A 27,018-nucleotide genomic window follows, 5' to 3' on the forward strand; every position below is an offset into this window, starting at 1 on the left:
CAACTCTCTTTCTATATGGAAGTTGTAATATTTTCTGGAGAGCAACGATGAATAATGTGGAAAAAAAATAATAACATATCGTTATTTTTTTATCATTATCACATTAGTAACTCAATAAATAACAACAATTTTTTTATATCATGATATTTTTCTCAATGAAAGAAACAAGCTTCTATTATATGATCATTACCATAGATTAAAAAGGATATATATGGGTTTGTGTTTTTTTTTCAAATTCAAAGAGTTTAAAAAATCATTGTTTTAAAATATTTATTAAAATCATTTGAATGTTTAATATTTGTTATTTTTAATTGGTTATTTCGAATGACATTTGTTTGTTTATAGGAAAAGTTCACGGAGCTCTTTCTCGAGCAGGAAAGGTTAGAGATCACACACCAAAAGTTCCAAAAACAGCAACACAAAAGAAGCCTACAGGAAGAAATAAGATTCGTCTTCTGTACAAGAAGAGATTCACAAATGTTGTTGTTGGTGCAAGAAAGGAAGGTCCAAACAAGCAAAAGACCAAAGGAGCAAATGCAAACCTTCTTTAAATTGCTTTTATTTTAAAGGCTCGATTTGATTCAAGAATTATAAGAATTATTTGAACGTGCACTATTTTTTATCAAAGTGATATTTGAATTTTATTAATAATTTACTCTAATTGGTGAATCTTTACAAACCAAAATTATTGGCTATCTATTATCTTTCGAATATCTAAAAATATGATGGATACATTTTTCAAAAAAAAAAATATGTTTTAGTTCATTTTTTGAAGTAATAAAAAATTGCTATCCAAAAACTAATTTTTAAAAAGATGAAAGTTTTGTAGCATTAAAGTGTTTGTGGAAAATGAAGAAAACAATGTTTTTGTTAAGTGAAAGGGATAGTTTTTAACGTTTTGAATTCAGGATTTATGTAAATTTATGATTTGTTTTTTTTTTTTTTTTTTTTTTTTTTTTTCAAAAACAATTTTATTTATGTTGTCATTTGGAAACAACATTCTTGATATTTTCATTTTTTAGCTTCAAACAGCGAAATGATATAAAGAAAAAAAAGGTTATTTGGGACAAAATATTTCGCTTTATGAATTTTGTTCCATTCTTCTCTAACAAATATTTATCTCAATTCTTGAATTTTTCTGAAATTATTTGCATTGTTACGGTTGATTTATAATGAAATGATTGTAGAAAAAGTTTGGAACGAATCTCAGTTTTTTTCATAATTGCAAAAATTTTGCCCCATTTGGATTGAATATACCACAATTTGTAAAAGAATTTCAGAAATAATATTGACAGATAGGTATTAATTCTTCTTCACTCAAAGGAATTCTGAAATCAGTTAACAGAAGTATGAATCCAACCGAAAAAGATGAATATGAAAAATTGAAAATCCGACAGTCAACTTTTGAACAATTTTTGGATTTTGAAGTTATCCTGGAAAAGAACTGGCCAAACTATTCTGAAATCCAAAAATATTATGATCACGAAGTTTTAAATTTTTCTGGACAGAATTTCATTTGCCATAGAAAAAGAGTTCGGCAAGGCTTAATAATTTCATTGTTACACCCTGAACTTCATTATCTAAAAGAAGAAAATGAATTAATAAGATTGTTACAGTGTGCATTGGAGGATTCGGATGAACTGACATTTTTGCTTGGAGTATTTGTGTTTTATTACATCAAGACTGGAACTATCGCATGTTCAGTTCTTGAAAAGCTTTTTCCAACGAGTTTGAAATGGATTGATTCCAATGGTTTGTTCAGTTTTTATAAATGTGGCAATTTTATATTTGTGTGGTGTTAGTTCTTCGGAAATTTGAGCAAAAAACAGTGATAACCGAAGATACACATTTATCAACTGAACCTCCGTTTCGTGTAAAAGAGGGTTTTTGTTTTTGTGCTTTTTATTTACGCATTTATGCATTTTTTTATAACGCTATCTTTAATTATTACAAATCAGAAATAAGACCTCCATTATTTTTTAGAAGGATCAGTGTACCAATCGAACAAAAGCTTTCAGTTTTACGGAGTTCAACTTGATGATTATTTTCACTTTGCAAAGCAAGATACTAATTGCAAAGAATAAAACTGATTATCGTTGACTGTACTCTTTCTCCAAGACAAAATTCAAATATTGAATAATGAAGAAATTGTGACTTCCAAAATTTTTTGAATGTGGATTGAATGTCAATAAACACAAATTTTTAAATTGAATGTACAATCGTTCTTCTTCTTTTTCTCTTTCTACACCATTTTTTCCTTCTCAATCAAATTCATCCTCTTCTTCTTCTTCTTCTTCTTCTTCTTCATCTTCTTTTTCTTCTTCTTCATCATCATCATCATCATCTTCATCTTCTTCTTCTTCTTCTTCTTCTTCTTCTTTTTCTTCTTTTTCTTCTTTTTCTTCTTTTTCTTCTTCTTCTTCCTCTTCTTCTTCTTCTTCTTCTTCTTCTTCTTCTTCTTCTTCTTCTTTTTCTTTTTCTTTTTCTTTTTCTTTTTCTTTTTCTTCTTTTTCTTCTTCTTCCCCTCTTCTGCATTGCCTACAGCTTCAACTCGTTCTGTTATGAATGCAACCGTTTTGAAAAATTCTGTAACTTTATGTGTAATTTTTCAAAGATATCATTATCAATTTAAACATTTTTTCTCATGCAAAAAAATGGGGGGAAAAAACGATGTATTATCAATGAATCTTTTTAAAATCCTGTTATATAAATTTTTGTTAAAATTAAAATAATTAACTTTGCAATTTCAAATATATATATATATATTTGTTTCTTGGAAGTTTAGGTTTTCCAATATTTTTCAAAAAAATCAAAATTGAAATTAATCAAAGTTAGGCTAAATATAGAAAAATAAATAGGGTGATTTATAAACCCGAATATTTTTTTGAAAACCCGAACAAAAAATAAATGAATTTATTTTTGTGTATCGTGTATTGATTTTGTTTAAAAAAAAATATTAATAATAAATATAATCAACAAGCTCTCGTTTCACAATTTTTCGAGTATTTCTTTCTTTTTTTTCATCATCAGAAAAATCATCATTTAAAATTTTCAATGTTTTGAATATTCTTTTTTTCGGTTTTTCATCTTCAAACAAAGCCTTTTCAATTTCAACATTATCTTTTTCTTCATTTTTTGACTCTTTTCTTTCATCATTTTCTTTTTTCCATTCTAATAAAAATTCTTCATCGGTAATTAATTTTCCAAAATAATCAAACCTTTTTGTTCTTTTCTTTAGAGTCACGGAAGGTTCTTTTGGCAGCTTGGCTAACACTTCGTGCCACTGATGTGACAGTACTCCGCTCTTCGCAAATGAAGATTTTATTGTTGAAGGTAACAAAGAAGTTTGCAAAGCTTGTGGAAGCACATCAGCCAGTGCTTCTCGTCGCAAAACAACAGAAGAAGAAGAAGGCGCTTCATAATTAGCATTTATTGTCTTTTTAAAAACAGCAAATACACCACGATCCAAAGGCTGTGCGATGTGAGTGGTATGGGGCACGAAGGTGACAACATCTATTGAAGAGTCGGCAAACCTTTTCCATAAGTCAGGCTGCGCTCTCGATGAATGCTAATCAAGAAGGAGAAGGCAACGTTCATCACTCTTCTTCAAAGTTTCTCTTCTTTGTGTGATCCCTGGAAGCAACACTTCTTCAGCATATTTGAGAAATAGCGCTTCAGTCATCCAGCCTTCATTTTCACCGCAAACATCCAACCGCGAACTCAAAACAAGGCGCAGTTCATCAGGTAATTTGTGACAAGGCCACAGAACGACGCTTTTTAGGGAGTATCCATCAGCTGCACTTGCAATGGCGAGAGTTGCATAAAGCATGTTCATTGGCGTTTTGGAGAAACCAGCAGGCACGTCGAAAGGATTGAAAACAAGAGTCGAGAAAGAATCAGAGAGTCCAAGAGAAGATTCATCAATATTGAAGAGGAGAGAGTTAGAATAATGATGCGGATCATGAAGGTTTTGTGGAAGAGTGTAAAACGGAAGAAAAGTTTGTTGATTTGATGCAGAGAGCCTTTGGATGTCGACGTTTCGAGGGTGTGAAGCCTTAAGCTCGGGGTTCCTTTTGGTGTATTGATAGGGATATGCTTTAGAAATGTTCACTTCTTCATCTTCTTCATCAAACTTGTCTTTTTTCCTATCATTGATAACAGTGTTCATCTGAATATATAAAAAATAGATAAATACAACAAATTAAAAATTGTGACAAACTAATTTCCTCATTTGCGCAGCATTGTAACTTGTCCCACTTTCACATTCGATTTTAAGCACTCCAAATATAGTTTCCTTTTCTTCCTGATTGAATAATTCTGGTCTTCCATTTTTCCCTGCCTTCCTTCCTTTTTCCACAGCTGTAACTGCCCTATCAATTGCCGAGCGAGTAAAATTCTTTCATGTTTGTAGCATCTGCAACCCGAGCTTCTCCATTTGCGACAATTGTTGTAATACGTTCAAATCTGTTTTCAATATGCCGATATTGAAATGATCTCATCAAACTACTAATTTTCTTTAATCCTTGTTGTTTTTTATTATCGACAACACTCATAACATAAAATTTTTTGGATATGATCTATTTTTTATTTTTTAAAAAAAATTTTTATTGAAATGAAAAAAAATCAAAAAAAATTTTTCGACCAAATTCTAACTTTTTAAAACCCCTTGCTATTACCTAATCTCCTCAGAGGAGGCACAAATCAGAGACGGAGGAGCTAACTCTTCCATATACCCACACCACCATCAGAGATTAGGTATAGTAATTTGATCTTAATTTCTGACAGCTGACTTTTCCTTAAATACTCAGAACAATTAATGAAATTTGAAAAGTGTGTTGATGTAACAAATTATTAAAAAAATTGTTCGGGTTAGAAAAAATATTCGGGTTAATAAATCACCCTACTGTTTTTGGAAAAAAAAAACTTCCTAAAAAATAAATTGCAAGGTTGAAAGGAGAAAATTTGAGTCAAATTCTTTAGTTATGTAGACATGTGCTGCTCATTGCAATTTTGGTTCATCGCAAACATTATTAGCAATCTGTTCATAATTCTTATGTCTTTGCAATTCCGTTTTCACCAAAACCGGGAACTTTTTAAAAGTTCCAAACAATTCTTGTTTTTGAAAGAACAAATTCTCAGGGGCAACGCATATTTCTTCTTTCTACACAAAATAAAAAACATTATTTTTTTAATAAGTTGTGAAAGAAATAAATGAACACATTATTTTTATATGAAATCACAAATTCTCTCGTTAACAATGAAAAATATTTTCATTGGAAAAGATTAAATATTATAATAATTTAAAACGTTGCGAAATTTGATTGTGACAAAACAAAATAGAAATGATTTTTTGAAAATGATTTTCTTGATTTCACATTTTATTATTTTCTTGACAGTTTTTTTAATGTTTTGATCAATAGACCTTAAATGAATTGAACGGGTCAATTCGAATTGACAAAGTCAAAACGTTTTTCGTTTGTCTTATTGGTTTTGACTCAATCAATTCGGTTTTCCCTCAATCTTATTTGTGATCAAAAATACAAAAATTATATATCAATTTTGATCAAAAAATATTGATACTTCTTTTGTATTCCATTGGAAAACAGTTTGTTTTTAGTAATTTTTTGATATGTTTTTTAAAGTGATATTATTAATATATTTGAAAAAGGTAATTCAGTGATCATGAACAATTCATCCGATATTTTTGTTGTTGCTGTTTTTTGAAATTCCGAATTAAGAAATTAGTTTCAAATATTCTAACATGCGTATTAAGAAGCAACAATGTTACATTTATATATGGCTTTGTTATTTATGGTGTGGTTTTGTTTTTTAAGGATTTTTCGAAAAAGCAAAAAGTTTTGTTTGACTTTTTATGAACTAAGAATAAAATAAATTGTGTTGTTGTATTTTTTCATAATATTAATTGATGCGTTACCATTTCTTTGATTAGAAAGATCTCTTCACTTGTTTTGTTATGTTTGTTATCTCAATTTTAAAATTCTGTTTTTTTATTCTAATTCTTTGTGGTCAAATAATTTTAACATCTCAAATCAACAAAACATTAACAAAAAATGAGTTCTTCATGATTTTTTTTTTTGTTTTTTGTTATTTTAACAAAAATGAAATTCAATTTTGAATTCTTGAAAAATGAAAATTCTTGAAAATAAATTTTTTTCAACTAAAAACATTAATAAATCAATGCAAATGTTATACACCCTAATTGTGAATTAAAAAAGACAACATAAAACAAAAGTTCGATCAAGGTTTTGCAAATGATCATACACACAGAATTGAATCAATTGGTCTTGACTCAATCAAAACGGTTTTGAGTCTAACTTTTTGGTTTTATATGTCACTTTTTGGTATTAGTCAAAGCTAATACCGCATTACTTAATAATTTCGTTTTAGTTCTAATTCCAAAACGCATAATGAAAAAATCTCAAACAAACATTTATAAGTTGCAAAAAGTTTTTTTAATATCTTGTTAAAGAAAAATTAAATCAAGATCGCTAAAACATTTTGAAGAAAAATAAGAAATTTCAATTTGATGATGAGAAACAATTAAAGATCAATTTATTCGAAATGATAATTGTCATTTGTGAAAAAACAAAGAAGGGGTAAAAAAATTTGAAGAAGTTGAATCGAACATGAGATTTCAGATTCAAACTTGTTTGCAATCGATAATCAAGTTTTGCCAAAATTATTTGAAAAATAAGTTGCTTAAGATTCAAATGGGTGATTTTTTTGATATCATAAAAAATTCCGAAGTTTGATCAAAAACAAATTTTATTAAGGGTTCTTTTGATTGGAAAAATGAAAGTCATGATCATTCAAATATATTGCTCTAAATATAATTATTATTAATTGTTTGTTGCTTTTAATTCGATTTTAATTGTTTTTATTTCATATTTTGAGAAATTGATATAATTTTTTCAAAATTTTTCGAAAATTTGATTGACATAACATAACTTAAGTTTTCTGGTTAAAAAAACATGATCACAACAATTGAGGTAACTAAATAAATAAATTTAACATTCAAAAATTAGTTAAATAATGCTATTGAAAAAGAATAAAATATGATAAGTTGAAATCGATAAATATGAAATAATAACATTCAATTTTCAAGTGTTTCATCTGATTTGCCAACCATCCTTTCCATAAGTCATTTATCCATAAAATGCATCGATTTCTGGTTCTTCTCTAAAATGTGAAATTCATGCTTTCTGTCCAAATTCCACCTTCATCACAGAAAAATATTCTGTTTTTCGTCTGAAAATATCATCTCCAATTCCCTTCCCAATCCCTTCATACTGTGCTCTTTTCGTATGAATTTGCTGGCTCAACTCGATGGTCAGCCAAAACAATGAGCTATCCAGATTTTATTCATTTTCATTCTTTTCCACCTCCTGCCCTGAAAACAACACAAAAACAGTCAATAGGTTAATATTCATATAAATAAAATAAATAAATACCAAACTGCGCTTCGACTGTATTTTGCCAAGCAGCCTCATTTCCACAGCCATCATCATTCAAAAATTCAATCTCTTTATTTCAGTCTCAGAATGGTTGAATACAGCATGGAATGCATCTCCACAAAACACATCGTGTATCTCACTGGAGGGTCTTCTCAGCCCGTGCGCATTGTGATTGATGTGCAGAGGTGTTTTTTCTGTTTTTGTCATGATCATCTCCTTTAATAATATTCTCAACGATACAAAACAGTATTTGATGTTTATCTCACCAACACCCTGCACATGTGGGATATGGGGCAGAGAAGAGATAGAAGAATATTTTTTGTGGCAGGGGGTGGGAGTTGAGTGGTTTTTTGAATGTTAATATTTCGAGAGGGATTTTTGAATAAACAAAATTTGGAGACAAAGGGGTGGGGAAGAGCAAGTGGAGATTTTGAGAAGATAATATAGTAAATATGTAGAGAAGTGGTTGGGGATGGTGAGGAAGATGTATATTGTTGATGGGAGAAATGGAATTTGAAAAGAAAGAAAAGAGGTCAAAAGCGGGACAGAGAAGAGGACAATTGTGAAATATTCGATTAGAAGAGGGGTATTTTTTTGAGAGGAGAAGAATATTTTGGAAGAGACGGGGAAAGATGAAGAAAAGGAGGGGATTGATATTTTCTAATGATTTTTGGGGTTGAATGGAAGAGGGGAATAGAAAGGAATGGAAATCGAGAAAAATCAACATTTTATATTTTTTGAGGGGAATGGAGAGGAAATCGCAAAAAGAAAGTGAATAGACTTCGAAGAAATCAAGTTTTATTGATTTCCACAATCTATTCGTCACATATTTTGTGATTGAGTTTTTCAAACCAATGTGAAGTTTATACAGCAAGCGAGACGTTTAGGCCTACCAACGACTTCACGCAAATTATTCTCAACTTCATAAATGTCGTTCAACTGTTTTCGCATTTCTCAACTGCATCTTCTTCTTCGTCGTCTTCTGATAATCCTCCTCCTCCTCCTTCTTCTTCTTCAACCTCGTCATCAAAAATAGCAACAGTCAAATTCTTCGAGAAAGAAAAAATTGAAAACTAATCATCTTCATCTTCCTCTTCATCCGAACAGTTAGAAGTGAATTCATCACAAGAAAGAGTTGAAAAAGCAGAAATGGACGAAGTCATCGAAGACTTCAAAAGAAAACATACGCCGCGTCTGCCACTTCCTGTGATCCTTCCGCCACAAGAAGCAACTCTTCAAAATTCATTTTATGCCCCTAGATGACAAAGGCAAAAGAAAAAATAATCAAAATTCTTCATAAACATCTTTGACTCATTCAATTGCTGGAATATGTATAGGAACAGGAGCATCTCCTTCTTCATTGCCAAATGAATCTTTTCTTTCTCTTCCTCAATCATCTCCTTCACCCTCTCCTTCATCTTCCTCTTCCTCATCTTCTCCAGCAGTAACTGACCTCTCTCTCCATCCCAAACCACCTCATCGTTCTGAGATTGCCATGGCTCGCCGCATAAGAGCTATGCATCCTCTCCTCCACAGACGCTATCTCAACCGCTGTGCACAAGTGGATGCTGCTTCTGGTGCTTCACATTCTTCTTCTTCTTCCTCCTCCTCCTCCTCTTCTTCTTCTTCCTCGTTGCTTCGCTCTTCTAGAAACAGATTTCTGACAGGCGAAGAGCAGCATATGAAAAGGATGAGGCAGCAGTTCGGAAGAAGAAGGATAAGACAATATTTTGTCCTCCCTCCCGATGTGTTTGAGGCGCTGCCGCTGTTTGCAGGGTTTCGGATGGTGGAGCGGTATGCGGAGAATCTGGAGAAGAGGAAGAGAGAAAGAGAGAGAGCGAAGGAAAGAGAGAGAGAAGCAAGGAACGAGAGAAGAGAGGAGAGAAGGATCAGAGAACTGATTAAGATGAGGAAGGCATTGAAATCCACAAATGATAAAGATAACAATGATAAAGAAAATGATAATAAAGCAAAAGCAGAAGAAAACGAGAGTTTCTCATTAATTAGAAGCGATTTTCTGAAGGAATCGAAGAAAAAGGAAGAAGCTGAATGCCTTTCTGACATCTCCATCGTCAGTGATGAAAAAGAGCAAAGAGATAACACACAAACAGAGAGAGAAACAGAGGCTGATGCGAAGGTATTACCAGGCGCTTGAGCTTCAACGAGATTCTGTTGTGAATGAGGTGCTTTTGATGGTAAGAGCAAACCTGCTGCTTTCTCCTGCGCCGATTGACGATCGAAAAAAAGACCAGGAATTAATGTGAGTGCTTCAAAAATGAGGGGGATGGCGAAAAAGACGAGAAAGAAGAGAAAGAAGAGAAAACTTTTTTGAATGAAAATGGAAACAAGGAAGAAGTTGAATGAGATGAAGATGATGGAAAAGATGAAAATCAAAAAGTGATTTTGGAGGATTCAATGAACAACCCCAATGCGGTGTTTGAAAAGCAAAGATTATCAAACGGAAGCAGAAAAGAATACAAACGCAAAAGAGTCTGTTCAAAACAACAAAAAAGGCAAAACGAATAATAATGATCCAAAACCAGAGTCAATTTCATCGCAATCACAACAAAAACAAAAGCAACAGGACATAACAACAGTTAACTCTCCAACACCATCACCTTCTCCACAGCAAAAGCAATATACTTCAGGAAGAGGAGCCTTTGGAACGATACACTTTACGCGAGGGAAGCGAATGAACTGCGGATGGAGAGGGGTTAGTGGGAGGTGTTGATCGTATACAGCTAAGAGATGGAGATGATGAGAGGAGCTGTTGGTGCACCTACAACTCCGCTGTCACCTGTTGTTGTTGGAGGAGGAGTGGTGACATTGGGCGTGATGGGGATGAAGAATTTCAACAGAGAAGTGACAAGGGCGATGCAAGACAAAGTTTCAGAACGACAAAGGGAAAGTTGACGATGAAGAAGCAAAGATCATGTTCAGTTCATTGGAATCTGATGATCAGAAAGATAAACTGCTTCGGCTGATGAAACAACAGGAAATACAGAAAAAGAGGAATGAGAAAGATGAGCGGGAGTGCAGGAAAATGGAGAAAGAAGAAAAAGACAAAAATCTGTTAAGCAGCATCCAAGGAATATTATAAAAACATCTTGAGACAGGCACACAGATCAACCAGAAAGAGAACAAAATGGCCAGCGAGGCGCAACAAAAGGCGAAAGAAAGCCAAACGCCAATTTTGACAAGAGAGCGGAAATTGAACTGCATGCTGAATGACCTCGCCAATTCTGACCTGGAAGATTTGAGCGATGAATTGGACGTGCCTTGCCGTTATGTGCGTATCAAAAGCGAGGAAAATGGGTAATTTGTGTGGAAGATGCGGAAAATGCCCGTGTATGCAGCAGTCGACGCGAGGCAAACAAGAATGCGGTTGGATCTGATGAGTGCACTGAAGAGCGGGCAGAGGCAGAGCCTGGCGGAGTTGAGAAGAGGAAGGGAGGATAAAGTGCAGGGGCTGGTGGCCGTGCAAAGAGGAAGCAGAGATGATACACAGAAAGGGAAATAAAGGAGCAAGGAAAGGATCGCCTCTGCTGTTTCAGAAGGAGAAAGGGATAAGAACATTCAGTCAGAGCAGTGTGCCTGGGAGAAGAGATGAGCTATCGTTCTCAAAGTTGGCGTCTTTCTTCACTTCTCAGTATTTAATGGCGATAGATCTGATGCAGAAATACCCTGCACTCAATTTGGTTGCGCCTTTTGATTCAGCTGCTGATTTAACTTCAAATACAAACATTGATCTTCATCCTCTTTCTCATTGCACTTCTTCGCTTGTCAATTCGTTCGTGTTTATGAACACCCAACAGTAATCTTCTCTTCACTAAGAACATCTTTATCTACTTCCCTTTTATCTCAAGCTGTTAATCCATCTGCTACTTATTCTCCTTCTCCAGGCTCACTTTCTCCACTCTTTCTTCCTGCTCTATCTTCATCTCCTTCTTTTTTATTCAACTCCCCTCGAATTCGATATCGTTTCTCATCTTTCATTTCTGTTCATAATCGAAAAGTGAATCTTCATTCAATCACTGAATATCATCTTAAGTTTATGGAGATAGAAGAAATTCAATGTTGATCCGAGAATAGTGGACCACCTTGCGGGCGATTAAAAGCAGAGATAGATTTAACTATTTGAATTTGGAAGCTGAAGGATGCACCAAAAATTGAAAGAGCGAGTGGAAAAGATTTCTTTGAACAAACAGTTGCAGTGATGGTTTTTGAGAGATTTCACAATGCTGTTTGCATCCAATCAGTCCAGGAATATGAAATGGGAGAGGAAATATTAAAGAAATATAAGTTTTTGAGTGGATGTCAAGGGTTTATAAAAGCAAGTGATAATATATTCTTCAAATGAAAAGCAATGTTAGTTTATGAATATTTATATGACATGGAAAATGTTAAAAATTGGAAAATGAAAGAATTAATATGAGAATCAGATAAAGTCCATTATTTCCTGTGATTTTGGTGTCAACCGTGCTGAAAGTGAGTGTTTGAACGGGAACAAATGTTGAGCTGAGGAGTGTGAGGGAGACGTCGTGGAGGAGGGAAATGAAGCCGTTGAGGGCATACTCGATGGTGGCTCATGGGGTCTGTTGAGGTCTGCCACAGACATCAGCATCAGTTCCGCTGTCAGAAACGATTTTGTTTTGGGCGATGAGGGGGAGCCAGCTGTTAAACTTCGCTTTATCCAATGGTTCGCGATTTCGTTAAACGGTTGATGAAGCAATTGAACCGAATAAAAGGAACAATTATTTGTTGACAATACAAAGGGATGAATAAAAATGAAAAATAACTATTATTGTTCAATTTATTTCGATAATTTTGCTTTCTTATCTTCTTTTCTGTTCTTCTTTACAAACTTTTTCTTTTCAATGTTGCATTTTGCCAATTATGAATTTACAATTTTGAAGTTTTATTTATTAATTTTAGGTTCATTTTCATTTTACTTGATCAAAAAAACCTTTTTCATCAGAAACATTAAAAAGGAATGATTTTTCTATAAATAAATAAATATATAACAGCTTAAAATGCAAAATGCTAAAAAAAAAAAAAAAAAAAAAAAAAAAAAAAAAAAATTAATTTTTTTAATTGATCAATAAATATTACAATAGAATTTATTTTTTTCTATTTTTGATCTTTTTTTCTGATTTCAAAAAAAAACACCCATATGGTTTTTTGAAATAATAATGGTGTGTGCAAAAACCCGCACACTTGACATTTTCTTTCAAAATACTCATCCACTTTCATATATTTGATTGCGTTTAGCATTTTAATGCAACCAGTGACTATTTTTCATTCGAAATACTAAAAATTGGATAAAAAATAGTCACTGATTGCATTAAAATGCTAAACGCTATCAAATATATGAAAGTGGATGAGTATTTCGAAAGAAAATTTCAAGTGTGCTGGTTTTTGTACAAGTGTGGGTTTTGCACCCAACTATAATATCATAACTCATTTTCTTCAACCTTGTGACAATTGCATTTTAAAAAGGGAAAAAATCATTTTTTTAAACCAGCTTTATTTTTCACATGCATTTTCATTGCATTCTTGTATGTTTTTCTTGACTCAAGTTCTTATGGATGCTGTTACTGCAACAATTCATTATTCGACAATCAGAAATGCTTTTTTGAAAACATGTGTTTGGCCAATAACAGCAATTGAAGTTTTTTCTCAAGTTTCTGAATCTTAAAAACAAATCTCAGATAAGGCTAATATTTTTTTTTTTTTGAAAACTTTCTTTTGTTTAATTTTTAAATAAAACTTAAACTTCATGCTTTCATCTGATTTCTGTTCCCGTGCATTTAACTACACTAAAACTGAAATAATTACATTGTTAAAGTGTTGTTTCCAAATTTGCAAAGTTACGTGAGTGGGTACAGAAAATCGAAAAAAACATGAAATATTTGTTTTATTTGAAAATTTAACAAAAGGAAGTTTTTAAAAAAAAAAAAAAAAAAAAAAAACGGATTAAAAGACGAATTAAGATAAAAATAAGCTCACAGTATTACAATCATGTTGCCAAATTGAGTCTGAGGGCTAACAAAGAGTGCTTAATGTCTTATGCAACTGTGCTGCACAAATAAAGAAGCAACTGGAAGATTCAATAGAATGAAAGAATAATGATAATGAAAAATTGAACGTGATGAAAAAAGTGAAAGTGGCAATTGTGAATAAAGAAGATTCAATTTCTGATATGAAAAAATCAGAATAAAGAAGAATCCTGGATATTGTTCAAAATGATAAAGAGACATTTGTAGAAGAAGAATTAAAAGAATCATGCACCAAAAACAAATGAAAAATTGAACGTTTTATAGCCTCAAGAGCGAGACACGTCGGCATGATGACAAGATGCATATCTCCAATTATCACTCAAAAAGAAAAGGAAGCTCATGTTAATCACTTCTTTAAAGAGAAAATACAAGAAGATAAAGATAAGAAATAAAATGAAAAGCTATTCATTATTAATTCAATTAGCTATTAGGGTTATACTTTAACCTCTGACCCTTTTTTTACCCCCACCCTTTTTTTGTTAAGCTGGCTACGGCTTAATACAAGCCTGTGGCCAACAGAAAATAATTAGAAATGTTTATTTAAATATATTTAACTTATACAGAAAAAATTTTTTAACGAAAATTTTTTAACTTTGAGATCTCGGTATTTTTTAATTTTATTTTTTGATCATAAAATTGATGGTCTTTCCATGAATATAACATTCTGGAAGTTTTAAGCTACATCAACATTACACCTCATATCCTTTTTATTGTTTTTATAACTTTTCACATTTCACAAGTTTCTTTATAACTTGTTTTCTCATTTCATCGACTTTTCGAAAAAATGAAAATTTTTAAAGAATAATGAATTTTTGTAAAAAATATTAAGATTATTCTTAATATATGTTTGAATGTTAATTATGTTGATATATAAAAATGTTTCACAAATTAGAATTTATATAGAAAAATGAAAAACATCAATATCGGTAGTTTTGATTTTTTTAACAAGTAACAATTTTTCAGCAAAAATTTGTGTAAATGTGCAATAATATAATGAGTTTAAAATGAGAATCTGCTTAATATTTTTTACAAAAATTCATTATTCTTTAAAAATTTTCATTTTTTCGAAAAGTCGATGAAATGAGAAAACAAGTTATAAAGAAACTTGTGAAATGTGAAAAGTTATAAAAACAATAAAAAGGATATGAGGTGTAATGTTGATGTAGCTTAAAACTTCCAGAATGTTATATTCATGGAAAGACCATCAATTTTATGATCAAAAAATAAAATTAAAAAATACCGAGATCTCAAAGTTAAAAAATTTTCGTTAAAAAATTTTTTCTGTATAAGTTAAATATATTTAAATAAACATTTCTAATTATTTTCTGTTGGCCACAGGCTTGTATTAAGCCGTAGCCAGCTTAACAAAAAAAGGGTGGGGGTAAAAAAAGGGTCAGAGATTAAAGTGTAACCCTATTTTATATTTTATATTATTTTTTTTTTTGTTGTTTTGTTCAATTTTTTTGTTGCATGAAAAAAAAATATCTTTAAATAAATATTCAATTGTTTGTTGGATTGCGAAATGTTGAAAAAATAGAAAAAGAAAAAATTAGAGTTACAAAACGAAATGAAATTCATTTTCTCGAACATTTTCATCAAAAGCTGATAATTTTTCTGTCAATCCAATAAAAATTATCAATCAAAAAAATAGCTCCAAACAGGAGTTTGTTTGCTAAGGAAATGATACAAAAAGAAAAAATGAAAAGAATTGAAATTTCGATTCGTAATGCATAAGGAATTTCATTTTCTTAAGGATTTACAAAATAATCAGAAATATTCAACGATAATTCATTGTAACATTTTTCGTTAAGAAATGAAACTGCATCATGAAAGCCAGCTATTACATCTTCATATCCTTCTTCTTCCATCATTTCAAATATCTTTCTTTTCATTTCTTTTCTTTCCTTCTCTTCCTTTTCATCCTCCTCCTCTTTCAGTCTTTCTGAAATATTGTTAAACAAAGACAAACTTACCACTATTATAAAATCAACCAAAGTTGATTGCTTCATTTCCTCCAAATAGAGACCAATAGCTCCACTTTTCAAAAAGTCATCAATTTTCACTGCTTTGTTTTTCTCTGCTTTTCCTAACGAATTAAGGCATTCCAATTGAATTCTAAAGTAATTATCTCTTGATGCTCGAAACACCTGAACAATGCTGCAGAGAAGTCCAACAAGTTCTCCATTCCATGATCTGCATGAGTTTAAGTAACTATCAATAACATTAAGCCATCTCCAGATAACAAGCGCTTCCTTCTCTTCACTTTCTCCTTTTCCCTCTTCTTTTCTCTTCCAATCCACACTCTTTGACAACTCTTCCACTTCTCTTCTTGCCTCTCTTATAAAATGCAGCTCATCTGCAATAACGATTTCAGTTGAGAAATCACTGCAAAGTCTGTGCACCAGAAATGTCCAAACAGACTGATAAGCAAGTTGAGTCAGGTTGTGATGATCCTGATGATGTAGGATAATTTCTTTGATCTCGTTCAAATATATTTCTCCCGGCTGTTTCAAATGAAAAAATTGAAAGAAAAATCAATGGCTTCAAAAATGAAATAGAAATGCTCATACAATGTATCCAACATTGCTCAATGTGAGCAAAATCATCTCCACTTCTTTTTGAGTTTCCTCATCTTCCTCTTTCTTCAACGCAACTTTCAGAAGGCAAGGAACACATATTGGATACAGATCCGAACAAAACCGACTGTCAAGCAAAAGATAACATTCAATAAGGTCAATTAAAAGCTTTTCGTTCTTTCCTTCTTTTTTCTGTTCTTCATCAACAATCATCTCCTCGAATCTTCTGTATAATGAAGATTCTGAAAAGCCTATTTTCCAAATATTTTTCAAAGTTTTGCAATATCCAACAGGTTTCAACAATGAGCATGCATTTTCCATCGTCAGTTTCTCTTCTTCAATCGTTTTATTTATGTTGTCGAACAGTTCTTTTGTGAAAACAATTCAAATTCTTCTTTATTCATTATACCAATCAATCTGTTCATTTCTTCGATTTTCTCTTTTTGTTCTGAAACGCTGCAGCTTTTCAATTCATCAAACAATTCTAAATAAACAAATTTCACCCATATGATAAAAGCCATTGAGCCTTCAAAAAAAACTGTTAAAATGAACAAACTTGAAAACTTTTCCTTTGGGGCCATCTCTCGATTTCTGTCTTCGGTTCCACCATCAATGAATTCTTCCATTTTGCTTATTTAAAGTTCATTTCATTTGCAACGAATATACCCAATAATTAAGCAAAATCAAATAAATATCAAACATCGATGATGATCCAACAAATCGAGAAGGTTACAGTCACTATCCAAATTGTTTTGCTTTATAAAAAAAGATTTGGAAACGATTTCTACGAAAGCAGCCTGATTTGGCTGAGTGAGGCAAGAAATGGCAGTTTTTTGTTTCCTGTTGATCAAACCAACAAATATTCATCAAAAGCAAATGGAGAATTGCCATTCGATTCATGATGCTTCGTGAAATTGGTTTCTTCCCCTTTTGGAACAGAATTTATTCACGATATAGAAATGGAACTTGATGGGAGAGGACAACTGCAATCAAGCAAAAGGATTGAGAAGAAGAGTTTCATGACTTTTTTGAGTTCCTGACTATTTTGTCGAAAGCCAAAGAACAGCTAATGTTTGCATTCTCGAAGGGCCTCGTTGGCTGTTTTATTATGCAGTTTCTGATTTCATCCAAAAGGATTCAAGTGATTGCTGAAGACAAAAGAAGTGAAAAATGCTAAAATCGAAATGGATAAAACAAGCAAAAAATCATTAACAATTCATTACAAAAAAACCAAACGAATGGTGGAAGTAAAAGGTTGGATGGTTCAATTGCAAAAGCATCATGGGCTGTTAAATAATGGATTATTTGAATCAAATCTTTCAAAATTGGTTTCACTGGCCAAGCTGCCTGGCTTTGCGCTTGATAAGAGTTCAACAATGCGTTTTGCTCATCCTTTTCTATTCGAATGGCTGAACATTACTGTCAGCAAAATGCATTTGTTTTGGATGAAAAGAGATTGGAAATGGAATTTTTTGGAGACGACTCTGTTGCCAAGGCAATGAAAAAAATGCATAATTTATTATTCATCTTCTTCAGAGACCAAAAGCATTGGTGTTATGGACATGGAAGGAATTGACGACATTTCAGTTTCTGCTCCATCAGAATGAAGACGAATGGCAAACACTTTTGTTTTCTCAACGAAGATGCTCTTGTGGAAATGAGGCGTTCATCAGACAATTCAAAAACTCTTCCTTTTTGCTTCAGCAATATTAGCATGATGCAAGAGCATTAAGGAATGAAAGGATCTCTTTTCGGATGTCTCAATTATTCATCATTTTTGTATCAACATCATTTTCAGATGAAAAGTTCACTTCTTTTTTGCATTTGAGCTGCTTCGTGATGAACACCTTGCAGACATAGAAAGCAACAACATTCAGAAATTCTTCTTTTTCTTCTTTTTTCTCTATCTCTTCTTCTCCTTCTTCTACGCATTCACCTTCTTCCTCTTCTTCTTCCTCTTCTTCTTTTTCTCATTCTCCTCCTTTTTATTTAATCATTTTTTCCCCCTTAATTCCCATCTTCCCCGCAGCAATTGAAATAAATTACCCGATTCACAAAAGAGTGAAAAATGTGTGTTATATCACTTTTATTGTTCTTCAATCACGTCGAAATCATTGTGTTTCAACAATGAATTCACTCTTCATCTTTTTCTTTCTCATCATCATTTCCTTCATCAACATCATTCTCACCTTCTTCTCCTTCTTCTTCTCCTTCTTCTTCTCCTTCTCCTTCTTCTTCTCCTTCTTCTTCTCCTTCTCCTTCTTCTTCTTCTTCTGCTTCTGCTTCTCCATCCATTTCTGTTCCATTGAATAATGCACAGGAAAGAGTACTGTCTGTATTTAATGCTCCTTTTCTTCCTCTTCTTCCTCTTCCTCTTCTTCCTCTTCTTTCATTTTCATCTTTTTGCAAATATATATATATATATAAACCCTATTCCATCTGTTCCCATCGCTCGAGAACGGAGAGCTTTCACAGCTGGTTGATCTTTCTGATCCGAATGTGGATGTTGTGCTTGTGGATCCATTGGAGCTGTTGTATGACGCGAAAGCCTATTTCAAACAGCTTCTTGTGGCAGGGGTAGCACAGAAGTCGTCTCTTCGCTCAGCGCCTTCGTCTTCTTCGTCTTCTTCAACTGGAGCAGCATGCCGATCAACTTCGCCAACCCGGAGGCTGAGAAGCGACGAGAAGAAGGCGGCAGGAGATGATCAGTCACCATCTTCATCTTCGTCATGATCACCTGCGATTGACCCTTCGTATGCGTCGGCGGTGGCAGCGTCAAACACATCGACCGGAGCAATGGATGACATCGAGAGACGGCTGCGGATTGTGGTGCCAGAGGCTGCTGGGGCGAATGGGCGGAACATGCAGCTGTCGCTGCTGCAGACACTGCGGGGATATGTTGTGGCTCGACGTGCGGTGCTGTATGTGGGTGTTGCATGTGCTCAATGAGAATCTTTCTGCGATGCTTTCAGTTCCGCTGGTGCCGCAGCTTCCGTAGCTTGCTGCACCAGCAGGCACGAAATCTGGGAGCAAGCAAATCTTTGCGGTAGCAGATGTGAATGCGTTCCCGTCGATCTACGATCTGTTTGACCCTTCACTGCAGATGTGGCGATCTACGCAGTCGGGGCGTGTGGTGGTGAAGCTGGACGACGAAGTGATGGGGCGAGGGGTTGCAGTGTGTGAAGTGGGAGAGATTGTGGAGAAGGGGCTGTCGGAGGCGGGGCTGATGATGGAGGATGTTCTGTCACCAGCTGCGATTGCGCTGGCTGTGCTGGAGGAGCGAGAAGAGGCAGAGGATGGAGAAAGTGGAGGCAAAGAGGGAGAAGAATAGGGAGAAGAAAAGGGAGGGAGAGAGGGAGGTGATGGGAATGAGGAGAAAGGAGAGTATCTGACAGCGCACAGAGAGTTTGTGGATGGAATCAAAGAGAACCAGGGGAAGCTGGAAGAAGCGATGGCGACACTGGTTGTGGAGGCGCTTGGGCTGAGTCTGCTGAGATTTGTGAAAGCTGATGCTGAGGTGGGTGCAGACAAGCAGCATTCAGTTGAACCAGAAGTGTTCAGTTCTTCTCCATCCGATGGAACCCAACTGGAGAACAGGAGAGCAGAAGAAGAAGAGGCAGATGGGTCTTTGGAGATAACTTCAGATGGTTGTTCAGATGAAGTGAGGAAAGAAGAGAAACAGGTGAAAATATCGATGAATGGTTTGACAACAAATGAGGAGCAAGATAGAAAGGGCAGCTCGATTTCCTTAGAAAAGAAGAAAAGTCAGATTCTGGACACAGAATCTCTGCATTTGATGATTTTGACGGACGGGAGTGCGTATGGGTACAGGTGGTTCTATCTAGAGAGGATGACGGTGACGGGGGAGCTTGTGGAGCTGTGTGCGGAGCGGGAGCGGATTGTGGGGAAGCCGGTTGTGGAAGGGGTGATACAGCCGAACGGTGCGATGAGCATCACGTTTTAAATGGAGAGGCTATTTGGGAGAAGAGAGAAAGAAGAGAAGAGAAGAGAATGGGATGGGAATAAGTGTTTGGCATCGGATTGGGTTTTGTAGCATTTGAACTTAGACAGGCAGGGAGAGAGGATGGACGAGTTTGCTGCGATAGGGGAGGTTGTGTTGCAGGAAAGTGTGCCGTCGATTACTCTGCGGGATGCGACGTATGCGATCGGGCAAGTGTGCCACGGGAAAGGAAGGATTGTAGTGTTTAGTGTTTTGTATTGTGTGTTTGTGGATAAGTGGGGGTCTCTGGCAGCGTTGTTGGCGTTCCTGCGAATGTCGTATTTTCTGCTTTAAAGCATCGAGATAGCGTCTGAGAACTTCCTCCTTACGCACAACGCAGGAACTGCTGCTTTGCATGCGCGCACTCCTTCTTCTGATTCAGCTCATTCTGCATCTACTCGGCCTATGGCTTCTTCTAAATCTGCACGTTGGTCTGTCTCTCTCCAATGATGACACGCAGCTTTGTGATTGTGCAGCCGTTCCACCAGCCAGAGCTGTCACGTGTGCCGCACGTGCAGTTCTTTTCGAACTGCCGGGAGCACAACATCACGTTTGACTGTGAGGGGAAGTGCGGTGTTCTGTTCCAGCTGGCCGGGCATCTCATTGCGGGGGTTGTGGGATTTGTTGCGTGCGAGCGGTCGGTTGAGCTTGCGGCGCGGACAGCAGCGCGAGCGCTGGAGACGGTGGCAGTGCAGATGCTGCACTGTGCGTTGGTTTCTGCGCTGAGCTTGGAAGAGAAGAAAAGGATGGAAAAGCGGGTGTATGGAGAGAACGGGGCTGTGGCAAGAGGGACGGAGCTGGGGAGGCTGGATGGGCTTGGGGGTGGGCTTGTGAAAAGCGCACGAGAGAAAGGAGACTTGGCAAAGGCTGGTCTTTGCGGCTTGTTACGCATTAGCGCTACAGTTTCTCTGAAAGATTCCGTTTGTTCGGTTTCAAGTTTGCTTGATTTTCTTTCTGTCTTCTGTCTATCAGTCTTTCTTTTTCGATATATTTACTGATATTTTTTGAAATATTATTTTTATTCTGAGTTAGCTTAGTTTTTCTATCGAGATGTCAATTGATCGAATTTAAAATATTTTTTTTTATATGTCAAATATACGAATTAATTGGAAAGAGACCTGAATGCATGGAGCATAAGATGTTGAAAAGATCGAGGATGCCTTTGAACGTCAAAAGCAAAAAAGGAACGGTGACATCGGAAGGTAGTGCGCTTAATGGGTGCTTGTGGGGCGATAGCTCGGAGAGTGTAATGTGTGACTTCTTGAAGAAAGCAGTGCTTTGAGCAGCTTTTTAAAGGATTGTGGAAGCAGATTAAAAAGCACAGAGCAATATCAATCTGAGGAACTGGGAATCTGCGTAGCTGTGAAGCAAAGAAAGAAAAAAGGAATATTGCCAGAATCCGTCAAAGCGGGAACAAATTGGCGATGTGCTGCCACATTCTATGGTTCGGATGGAATTTTGCCATTTTTCCGGGCAATATCAGGGTTGATGCGCCGTTCGTTAGTAAGCTCTTACAGCTGAATTTCTCGATTTTGTGCGCTGTTGAGGGAATCTTTCTGGAGACAGCTGCTTTATATTTGGCATGTTGCATGAGGATATACATTGGAGAGGAAGGAATAAGTGATGAAAATATTGTTGACGCGCCTGAAGGTTGATCTTTGCTGCTTTGTTATAAATTTGGACATCCAGCAGAAGTTCAGTTTGGAGTTGGGTAAGTCCGATAAGTGGAAAAGAAGAGCAGAAAAAATATTTTTGATTCATATCAGTTAGGCTGGCTGCGAGATGGGGCATTCAGTTGAAGTGTGAATTCGCATTTGCTTATGATTTATTTATTATTTATATTTATATTTATATTTTTATTGGCTTGCTCCACCATCTTCTTTTTCAAAGAAAGACATTCTTGAAGCAGGTCGTGATATTTTTTTGAAGTGCCGAATTCCATGAAGAATGTATTTCTTGAAAGCAAGCGCAAATGGATAGCCAATTCCTTGATTCAGTTTTGAAGAATATATGCTACAAGAAGAAAAGATATAACACATCGAGATATTGTTCGAGAAATTTCAGCTAAAGATGCATGTATATGTTTTCATATTGAATTTTACAGTGAATAAGGTTGACAGATCTCCAAAAAAGCATGCTGAAGAAATTTTGCATTTGAACAAAATTTTGAAGTCAAATGTGAACAATCAATAAAAAACGCTACAAATTTATTCAATTGATCGTATGATGGAGAGGAAAATGGAAAAACAATTGGGGAAGTTGGATGACTCGTCGAAGATGCGAAAGATGATAATGGAGAGGGTGATTACATGAGAACAAGGAATGAAAAAGGAGGGAGAAGAAGAAACAAGATGGAGTTGAATGAATAGAAGATGTTATTTCAGGAAGGAGACTGACGTCGGAGCAGCTGATTCGATTTGGCCGAAAGGTGATGGAGATGAAAGATGGAATGAGGAATGAAGCAGAAAAAGGATCAGCAATCAACAGGGATCTTTGTTTGCAGCAAGGAGAGTGAAGTGAGGAGTAGAGGAAAGCGCCGTTGCGGCAGGAGCATCACTCAGAATCCATCTTGTCTTCCCTTCCTTCCTCTGCTTCATTTCAGCTGCTTTCTTGTTGTTTTCTTTTGTTTTCTGAAGAAGCTGCTTTTGCAGCATCAAACTTGGGGGATAAGCTCCTTCTTTTAAATAAAATTCAAATAAAAAAAGGAATTGTTTTGTTTTTCATGTTTTTATTCTTGTTCATTGGCACAGAGTCCTATGACCCAAACAAAGTGAACTGCGAAGCAAAGCATCCAAGTCATTTCACTTTGATTGATGTGCCAGTCAAATTAATGGAAATCAAAAATGATAAAAATGTGGCAAATACATCCAATTCAGTAGAGGGAGGACTTTGCAGCTTTCCTGCGGATGCAAAGTGCTTTCTCCTGAGCAACTTAAAAGTGAATAGCGAAAAATAACTTCAACGGAATAAATGAACAAATGAACGAAAATATAAATTAAAATATTTATCTAAACAATGATAAAACCAACTTATAACAACAAAAATAAAATCATCATTGTAAAAGTCGAGTTTTATTAGGAAAGAAAATCGAATATCAATTCCTTCTCTTTTAATTGAAAACCACGATCTATGGGTAGTCGCCCGTGAGGATCAAGGTTGTGAAATGGGGGAAAATTTGAAATGCAATCTTCAATCTTACAACAACTTAACCTTTAACCAACAATTGGAAAAACGGGTTAACCGACTATACAAGCGTTATCACGTACTTTATTAACGCTAAGAAAAGGAATAAACAAGAACAACATTGCTCGAGACACTTATTTTCAGGGGTGGGAGTGAAACGGTGGTGGGCCAAAGAGAAGGAATTGATATTCGATTTTCTTTCCTGATAAAAGTGCATTAGCACCTTTATTGTCAAGAAAATCTTCTATCAATTCCTTCTCTTTTTATTGAGAACCTAAGTTAATCGGGAGCTGATGAGACCATCATCAGCACAGCTCTTGTGATCGTCCTTTGCTTTTCCTCTGTTTCCTTCCTTATTTGGGCCCTTGTTTTGATTATGAACTCTTCTCCCTGTGCTGGCGTATCTCCTTTTCCTTCAGTTGGCTCTTCAACTCTTGTGGGCTTCGTTGGCTGCTCTTCCTTTCTTCTTTGTTCTGAACCTTCTCGTTGACAAATGGAGCTATTGACTTGTGGCTTTGTGGTTTTCTCCTTTTCGTTTCTCTTCTTTGCTTCGGATCTTCTGCATATGGTTGTGCTATTTGCATCCTCTCTGTCCGCTTTTTCTTCTTGATCGTTTGTTGCAGAGGCAATGACACGGTTCGTTGATGATGATAGGTTTGATCGAAAATAATGTTTGACCAACGTGTTTATTCATGGGTAGAATCGTGCAAACTTTGCCACTTGTTCTGGGGGAATTCCTGCAATCGTCAGTGCTGAAAGGCTTGATGCTTTGATCGAGTACGGTGTGAATCTTTTAGGAACTCCTGCATTATAAATTGTTACCTTTGCAAGCTTCCGAATTCCTTCGACAGCTAACGGGTGAAAGTTCTCCGTGTTCAAAAGCAATTTGTCTGTGTGTCTGTTTTTCTCCGGAACTCTTTTCCATAATTCCTGGATTGCTGATGCCGGACAAATCAAACTCAGTTCTGGTGAGAACGGAACAGCAATCTCCATGCGTGTGTTTGAGGTCTTCAACTTTGTGTCCAAATACACGCCTTCCTCCTCGAACCTGCTTTCCAACATATTGATCCTCTCAAGCTCCGTCAATCTACAAGCCGAAAACAACATCGTTAGGACAATGACTTTCATCGTGAGCTGTTTGAAACTTAGTCCTTCATTTGGTCCCAGTCCAGAAAAGAACTTAAGCACTATTCGAGGATTCCAAATGTCTCCTGTCTTCTTCTTTCATGACTTGTCCGTTTTTCGGAACGATCTGAAAAGAGTACGAATAATAGGAATATCTCCAAGGAAGGAAAAGAACACAATATTGGAGTAAAGCGATAATGCTGCCCTTGTCAACTGAAGGTAAGTCAACTTCATTCAGAAGTTTCGAAGCGATAGAAACACATTTGCACAACATGCATCCCGCTCCTGAATAGAATCCGGAATTCTTCCGTATCCACACTCTTTCCATTGTTTTCCAAAATTAGCAAATCCATACAGATATCCTCTCCATGTGCTCCTCGAAATGCCTGCTCTGCACTCCTCTGTTAACGAGAAATGGACTGATTTTTGTTCCAGTGCATTCTTCTACCATTGTTCTCCATCGCGTAAGGTGCATTCAGCCAGATTATCCTCAATCGACCTGGTGGAAGACTCGCACCTGTCCATTGCATCGATGGACCCTTCCACAGAACCTCCTTCTGATTCTTCCAAGTCCATTCCAAACGGGGAATGGACATTAACAAGCTTTCCCAATTCTGTCCCTTCCAATTCGGCAGGAGTAAAATCACTTGTGCTTTCTCCTGTCGTGCTTTCTGGATCGTCGGAATCACAAGAGGGATCGGTGGATGAGCTAACACGACTTCGTTCTTCCAGGGAAACATCAGTCCGTTTAATGCGAGTTGATTTCTTTTCATCACCATCATCCCACTTTGCTGTTATGTCGAGCTGCAAATGCGTCCAGCGTTGGAGCAATGTTGAGTTTCGTCTTTATCTTTTCCCATTCTTCGTCCTGCACCTCGTAGTCTCCTGCTCTCTCCAGCCGTGATAAGGCATCTGCTCTTGTGTTCAGTACACCTGGAACATGTGACGCTCTCAACTCTATGCCTAGATCTTGTTTGAGTCTCCATAATTTCCTCAGCACTGGTCGAAGCCTCTTCCCTGCATTCCATCTGTTTATGTTGAACACCACGGATGTGTTGTCCGATCTTAGGTGAAGAAAGGACACATGATGTTCCTGAAGAGTTGGTGAGAAGTGGACAAGAGCAAGAAATACTGCCATTAGTTCTCTGAAATTGGAAGATTGCTTCCTCACTCGGTGGGGGAACGGATTGTGTGCATCGAGGAGCTGGTTGTTCAAGAGAAGAGATGCTCCCCAAGCCGTCTCCGATGCATCTGTTGTGAGAGTTGCATCCGGTGAAAATACTGGGATAAGCCTGCGTCTTGGGTGTGCTCTCAACTTCGATATCCATTGCTGAATCTGCAGCAGGATTGAAGCATTCAACCTCAATTTGCCTTTCCATCCTCTTTCCTTTATTCCTTTCTGGAGCATGCGATGCATGGAGTGAAGCCATTGAGAAGCGTCTGGCTGAACAAACCGAACAGCGTTGAGTTTTCCAATAAAAGAAGCCAGATGTTTCACTTTCACAATTCTTGCTATCATGCAATCTTTTTCCCATATGCGACACAAGCGAGTCAGTGCTTCTCTTCTGTCTCTTGCAAGCCGCACCTTCATCTTCGACGAGTCCCACTGGAAGCCAAGGAAAGAAAACCTTCTTCTTGAAATTAATTAACTCTCCTCCTGGTTCACCAAAAGACCTAGTTCCTCCAGAAACCTGATAATCTCTTTGGCGGCCTGTGCCAAGTATTCCTTGTTCTCGTGTAACATAAGGAAATCGTCCAAATATGCGATTACACGAACGTCCCATCGTTTTCTGATTACTGAAGTCACATTCCTCATCGCGTACGTGAAAATTCTCGGAGCATCTACGAAACCAAACGGCATTCCTCTTAATGTGCAGTCTTTTCCAGAAAATCTGAAAGCTAAAAATGGTCTTTGTATTTTGGAAACCGGAAGCAGATAGAAAGCCTGTTGTAAATCCACTGTAATTGCGTAATCTTGTCCTCTCAGAACACGCTCCACTGTCTTTTCGTTATCGCATTTGAAATGTGTCTTTATCAAGGCTGTGTTCAATCTCCTGCAATCCAGTATCTGCCTCCATGCTCCCGATTTCTTTCTGATCAAGAACACGCTGTTTCTGTGCCTCGCATCTTCTGACCTTATCTCCTCCACAATTCCTGTCTCTATCTGCTCCTTTGGAAGATCTGAAAATGCTTTTCTTTGTTCTTCGTTTGAGTGCACAGCTCCATCTCTGTACGGCATGTCCTTTTGCTTCCTTCTTATGCGTTTGCTTTTCCACATCGCCTGCACTCCCTGTCTGATCAACTTGGCACCACAAATTCTTTTCCAAGTTTCTATAAAACACTTAATTCTTCCTCCAATCGTTATCCAACCTGTAAATCCTTTCCTCACTCCATCTTCTCTTTTTGTTGTTGATCCCGACTTTGGACGTTGTATCTCCAGCTCGTTGTAGCCCATCCATCTCTCTGCCGCTTTCCTCCTCGTGTTTCCTGTGAGCGGGGTCCTCTCCGAAAAAACTGTGAGCACCAGATCTTTCTTGGAATTGTGTTATCTCTGCTTGTGAAAACCTATGTTGTTGAGTTCCTTTCTCCTTTTGATTATA

At 36.0% G+C, this 27,018-nt stretch overlaps 12 protein-coding genes across 12 annotated transcripts; 7 read left to right on the forward strand and 5 right to left on the reverse strand.

Moving 5' to 3' along the window:
- Positions 1-191: 191 nt before the first annotated feature.
- On the forward strand, positions 192-1,043 carry MONOS_9874 (putative small subunit ribosomal protein S30e). The gene is made up of 3 exons (XM_067880413.1): positions 192-215; positions 346-838; positions 1,023-1,043. Exons 1-2 carry the CDS (start codon positions 212-214, stop codon positions 549-551), a joined length of 210 nt encoding a protein of 69 aa, XP_067727338.1. The 5' UTR covers positions 192-211; the 3' UTR covers positions 552-838; positions 1,023-1,043.
- A 275-nt stretch (positions 1,044-1,318) lies between these two features.
- Positions 1,319-2,675, forward strand: MONOS_17561 (uncharacterized protein). Its single transcript, XM_067870493.1, has 3 exons — positions 1,319-1,752; positions 1,803-1,883; positions 1,959-2,675. The coding sequence occupies exons 1-3, from the start codon at positions 1,350-1,352 to the stop codon at positions 2,036-2,038; spliced, it is 564 nt and encodes a 187-aa protein (XP_067727339.1). The 5' UTR covers positions 1,319-1,349; the 3' UTR covers positions 2,039-2,675.
- Positions 2,676-3,568: 893 nt separating this feature from the next.
- On the reverse strand, positions 3,569-4,168 carry MONOS_9873 (uncharacterized protein; the record flags this gene model as incomplete). Its single annotated transcript, XM_067880412.1, has 1 exon — positions 3,569-4,168. The coding sequence occupies one exon, from the start codon at positions 4,166-4,168 to the stop codon at positions 3,569-3,571; it is 600 nt and encodes a 199-aa protein (XP_067727340.1).
- A 4,456-nt stretch (positions 4,169-8,624) lies between these two features.
- Positions 8,625-9,630, forward strand: MONOS_9872 (uncharacterized protein; the record flags this gene model as incomplete). Its single annotated transcript, XM_067880411.1, has 2 exons — positions 8,625-8,667; positions 8,813-9,630. The coding sequence occupies 2 exons, from the start codon at positions 8,625-8,627 to the stop codon at positions 9,628-9,630; spliced, it is 861 nt and encodes a 286-aa protein (XP_067727341.1).
- Positions 9,631-10,223: 593 nt separating this feature from the next.
- On the forward strand, positions 10,224-10,934 carry MONOS_9871 (uncharacterized protein; the record flags this gene model as incomplete). The annotated part of the gene is made up of 2 exons (XM_067880410.1): positions 10,224-10,361; positions 10,779-10,934. 2 exons carry the CDS (start codon positions 10,224-10,226, stop codon positions 10,932-10,934), a joined length of 294 nt encoding a protein of 97 aa, XP_067727342.1.
- A 4,348-nt stretch (positions 10,935-15,282) lies between these two features.
- MONOS_9870 (uncharacterized protein) lies at positions 15,283-16,736 on the reverse strand (the record flags this gene model as incomplete). The annotated part of the gene is made up of 4 exons (XM_067880409.1): positions 15,283-16,038; positions 16,105-16,361; positions 16,520-16,594; positions 16,667-16,736. The coding sequence occupies 4 exons, from the start codon at positions 16,734-16,736 to the stop codon at positions 15,283-15,285; spliced, it is 1,158 nt and encodes a 385-aa protein (XP_067727343.1).
- A 1,507-nt stretch (positions 16,737-18,243) lies between these two features.
- Positions 18,244-18,841, reverse strand: MONOS_9869 (uncharacterized protein; the record flags this gene model as incomplete). The annotated part of the gene is made up of 3 exons (XM_067880407.1): positions 18,244-18,496; positions 18,540-18,598; positions 18,671-18,841. The coding sequence occupies 3 exons, from the start codon at positions 18,839-18,841 to the stop codon at positions 18,244-18,246; spliced, it is 483 nt and encodes a 160-aa protein (XP_067727344.1).
- A 65-nt stretch (positions 18,842-18,906) lies between these two features.
- On the forward strand, positions 18,907-19,441 carry MONOS_9868 (uncharacterized protein; the record flags this gene model as incomplete). Its single annotated transcript, XM_067880406.1, has 2 exons — positions 18,907-19,035; positions 19,109-19,441. 2 exons carry the CDS (start codon positions 18,907-18,909, stop codon positions 19,439-19,441), a joined length of 462 nt encoding a protein of 153 aa, XP_067727345.1.
- Positions 19,442-19,561: 120 nt separating this feature from the next.
- On the forward strand, positions 19,562-21,232 carry MONOS_9867 (uncharacterized protein; the record flags this gene model as incomplete). Its single annotated transcript, XM_067880405.1, has 4 exons — positions 19,562-20,023; positions 20,165-20,284; positions 20,587-21,046; positions 21,225-21,232. 4 exons carry the CDS (start codon positions 19,562-19,564, stop codon positions 21,230-21,232), a joined length of 1,050 nt encoding a protein of 349 aa, XP_067727346.1.
- A 2,613-nt stretch (positions 21,233-23,845) lies between these two features.
- MONOS_9866 (uncharacterized protein) lies at positions 23,846-24,355 on the reverse strand (the record flags this gene model as incomplete). The annotated part of the gene is made up of 1 exon (XM_067880404.1): positions 23,846-24,355. The coding sequence occupies one exon, from the start codon at positions 24,353-24,355 to the stop codon at positions 23,984-23,986; it is 372 nt and encodes a 123-aa protein (XP_067727347.1). The 3' UTR covers positions 23,846-23,983.
- A 445-nt stretch (positions 24,356-24,800) lies between these two features.
- MONOS_9865 (uncharacterized protein) lies at positions 24,801-25,322 on the forward strand (the record flags this gene model as incomplete). The annotated part of the gene is made up of 1 exon (XM_067880403.1): positions 24,801-25,322. One exon carries the CDS (start codon positions 24,801-24,803, stop codon positions 25,320-25,322), a length of 522 nt encoding a protein of 173 aa, XP_067727348.1.
- A 741-nt stretch (positions 25,323-26,063) lies between these two features.
- MONOS_9864 (putative Reverse transcriptase (RNA-dependent DNA polymerase)) lies at positions 26,064-26,873 on the reverse strand (the record flags this gene model as incomplete). The annotated part of the gene is made up of 1 exon (XM_067880402.1): positions 26,064-26,873. The coding sequence occupies one exon, from the start codon at positions 26,871-26,873 to the stop codon at positions 26,064-26,066; it is 810 nt and encodes a 269-aa protein (XP_067727349.1).
- Between the last annotated feature and the right edge of the window lie 145 nt (positions 26,874-27,018).

This window comes from Monocercomonoides exilis (genome assembly GCF_001643675.1).
Source record: "Monocercomonoides exilis strain PA203 chromosome Unknown scaffold22-1379369, whole genome shotgun sequence".
NCBI classification, from domain to species: domain Eukaryota; phylum Preaxostyla; order Oxymonadida; family Polymastigidae; genus Monocercomonoides; species Monocercomonoides exilis.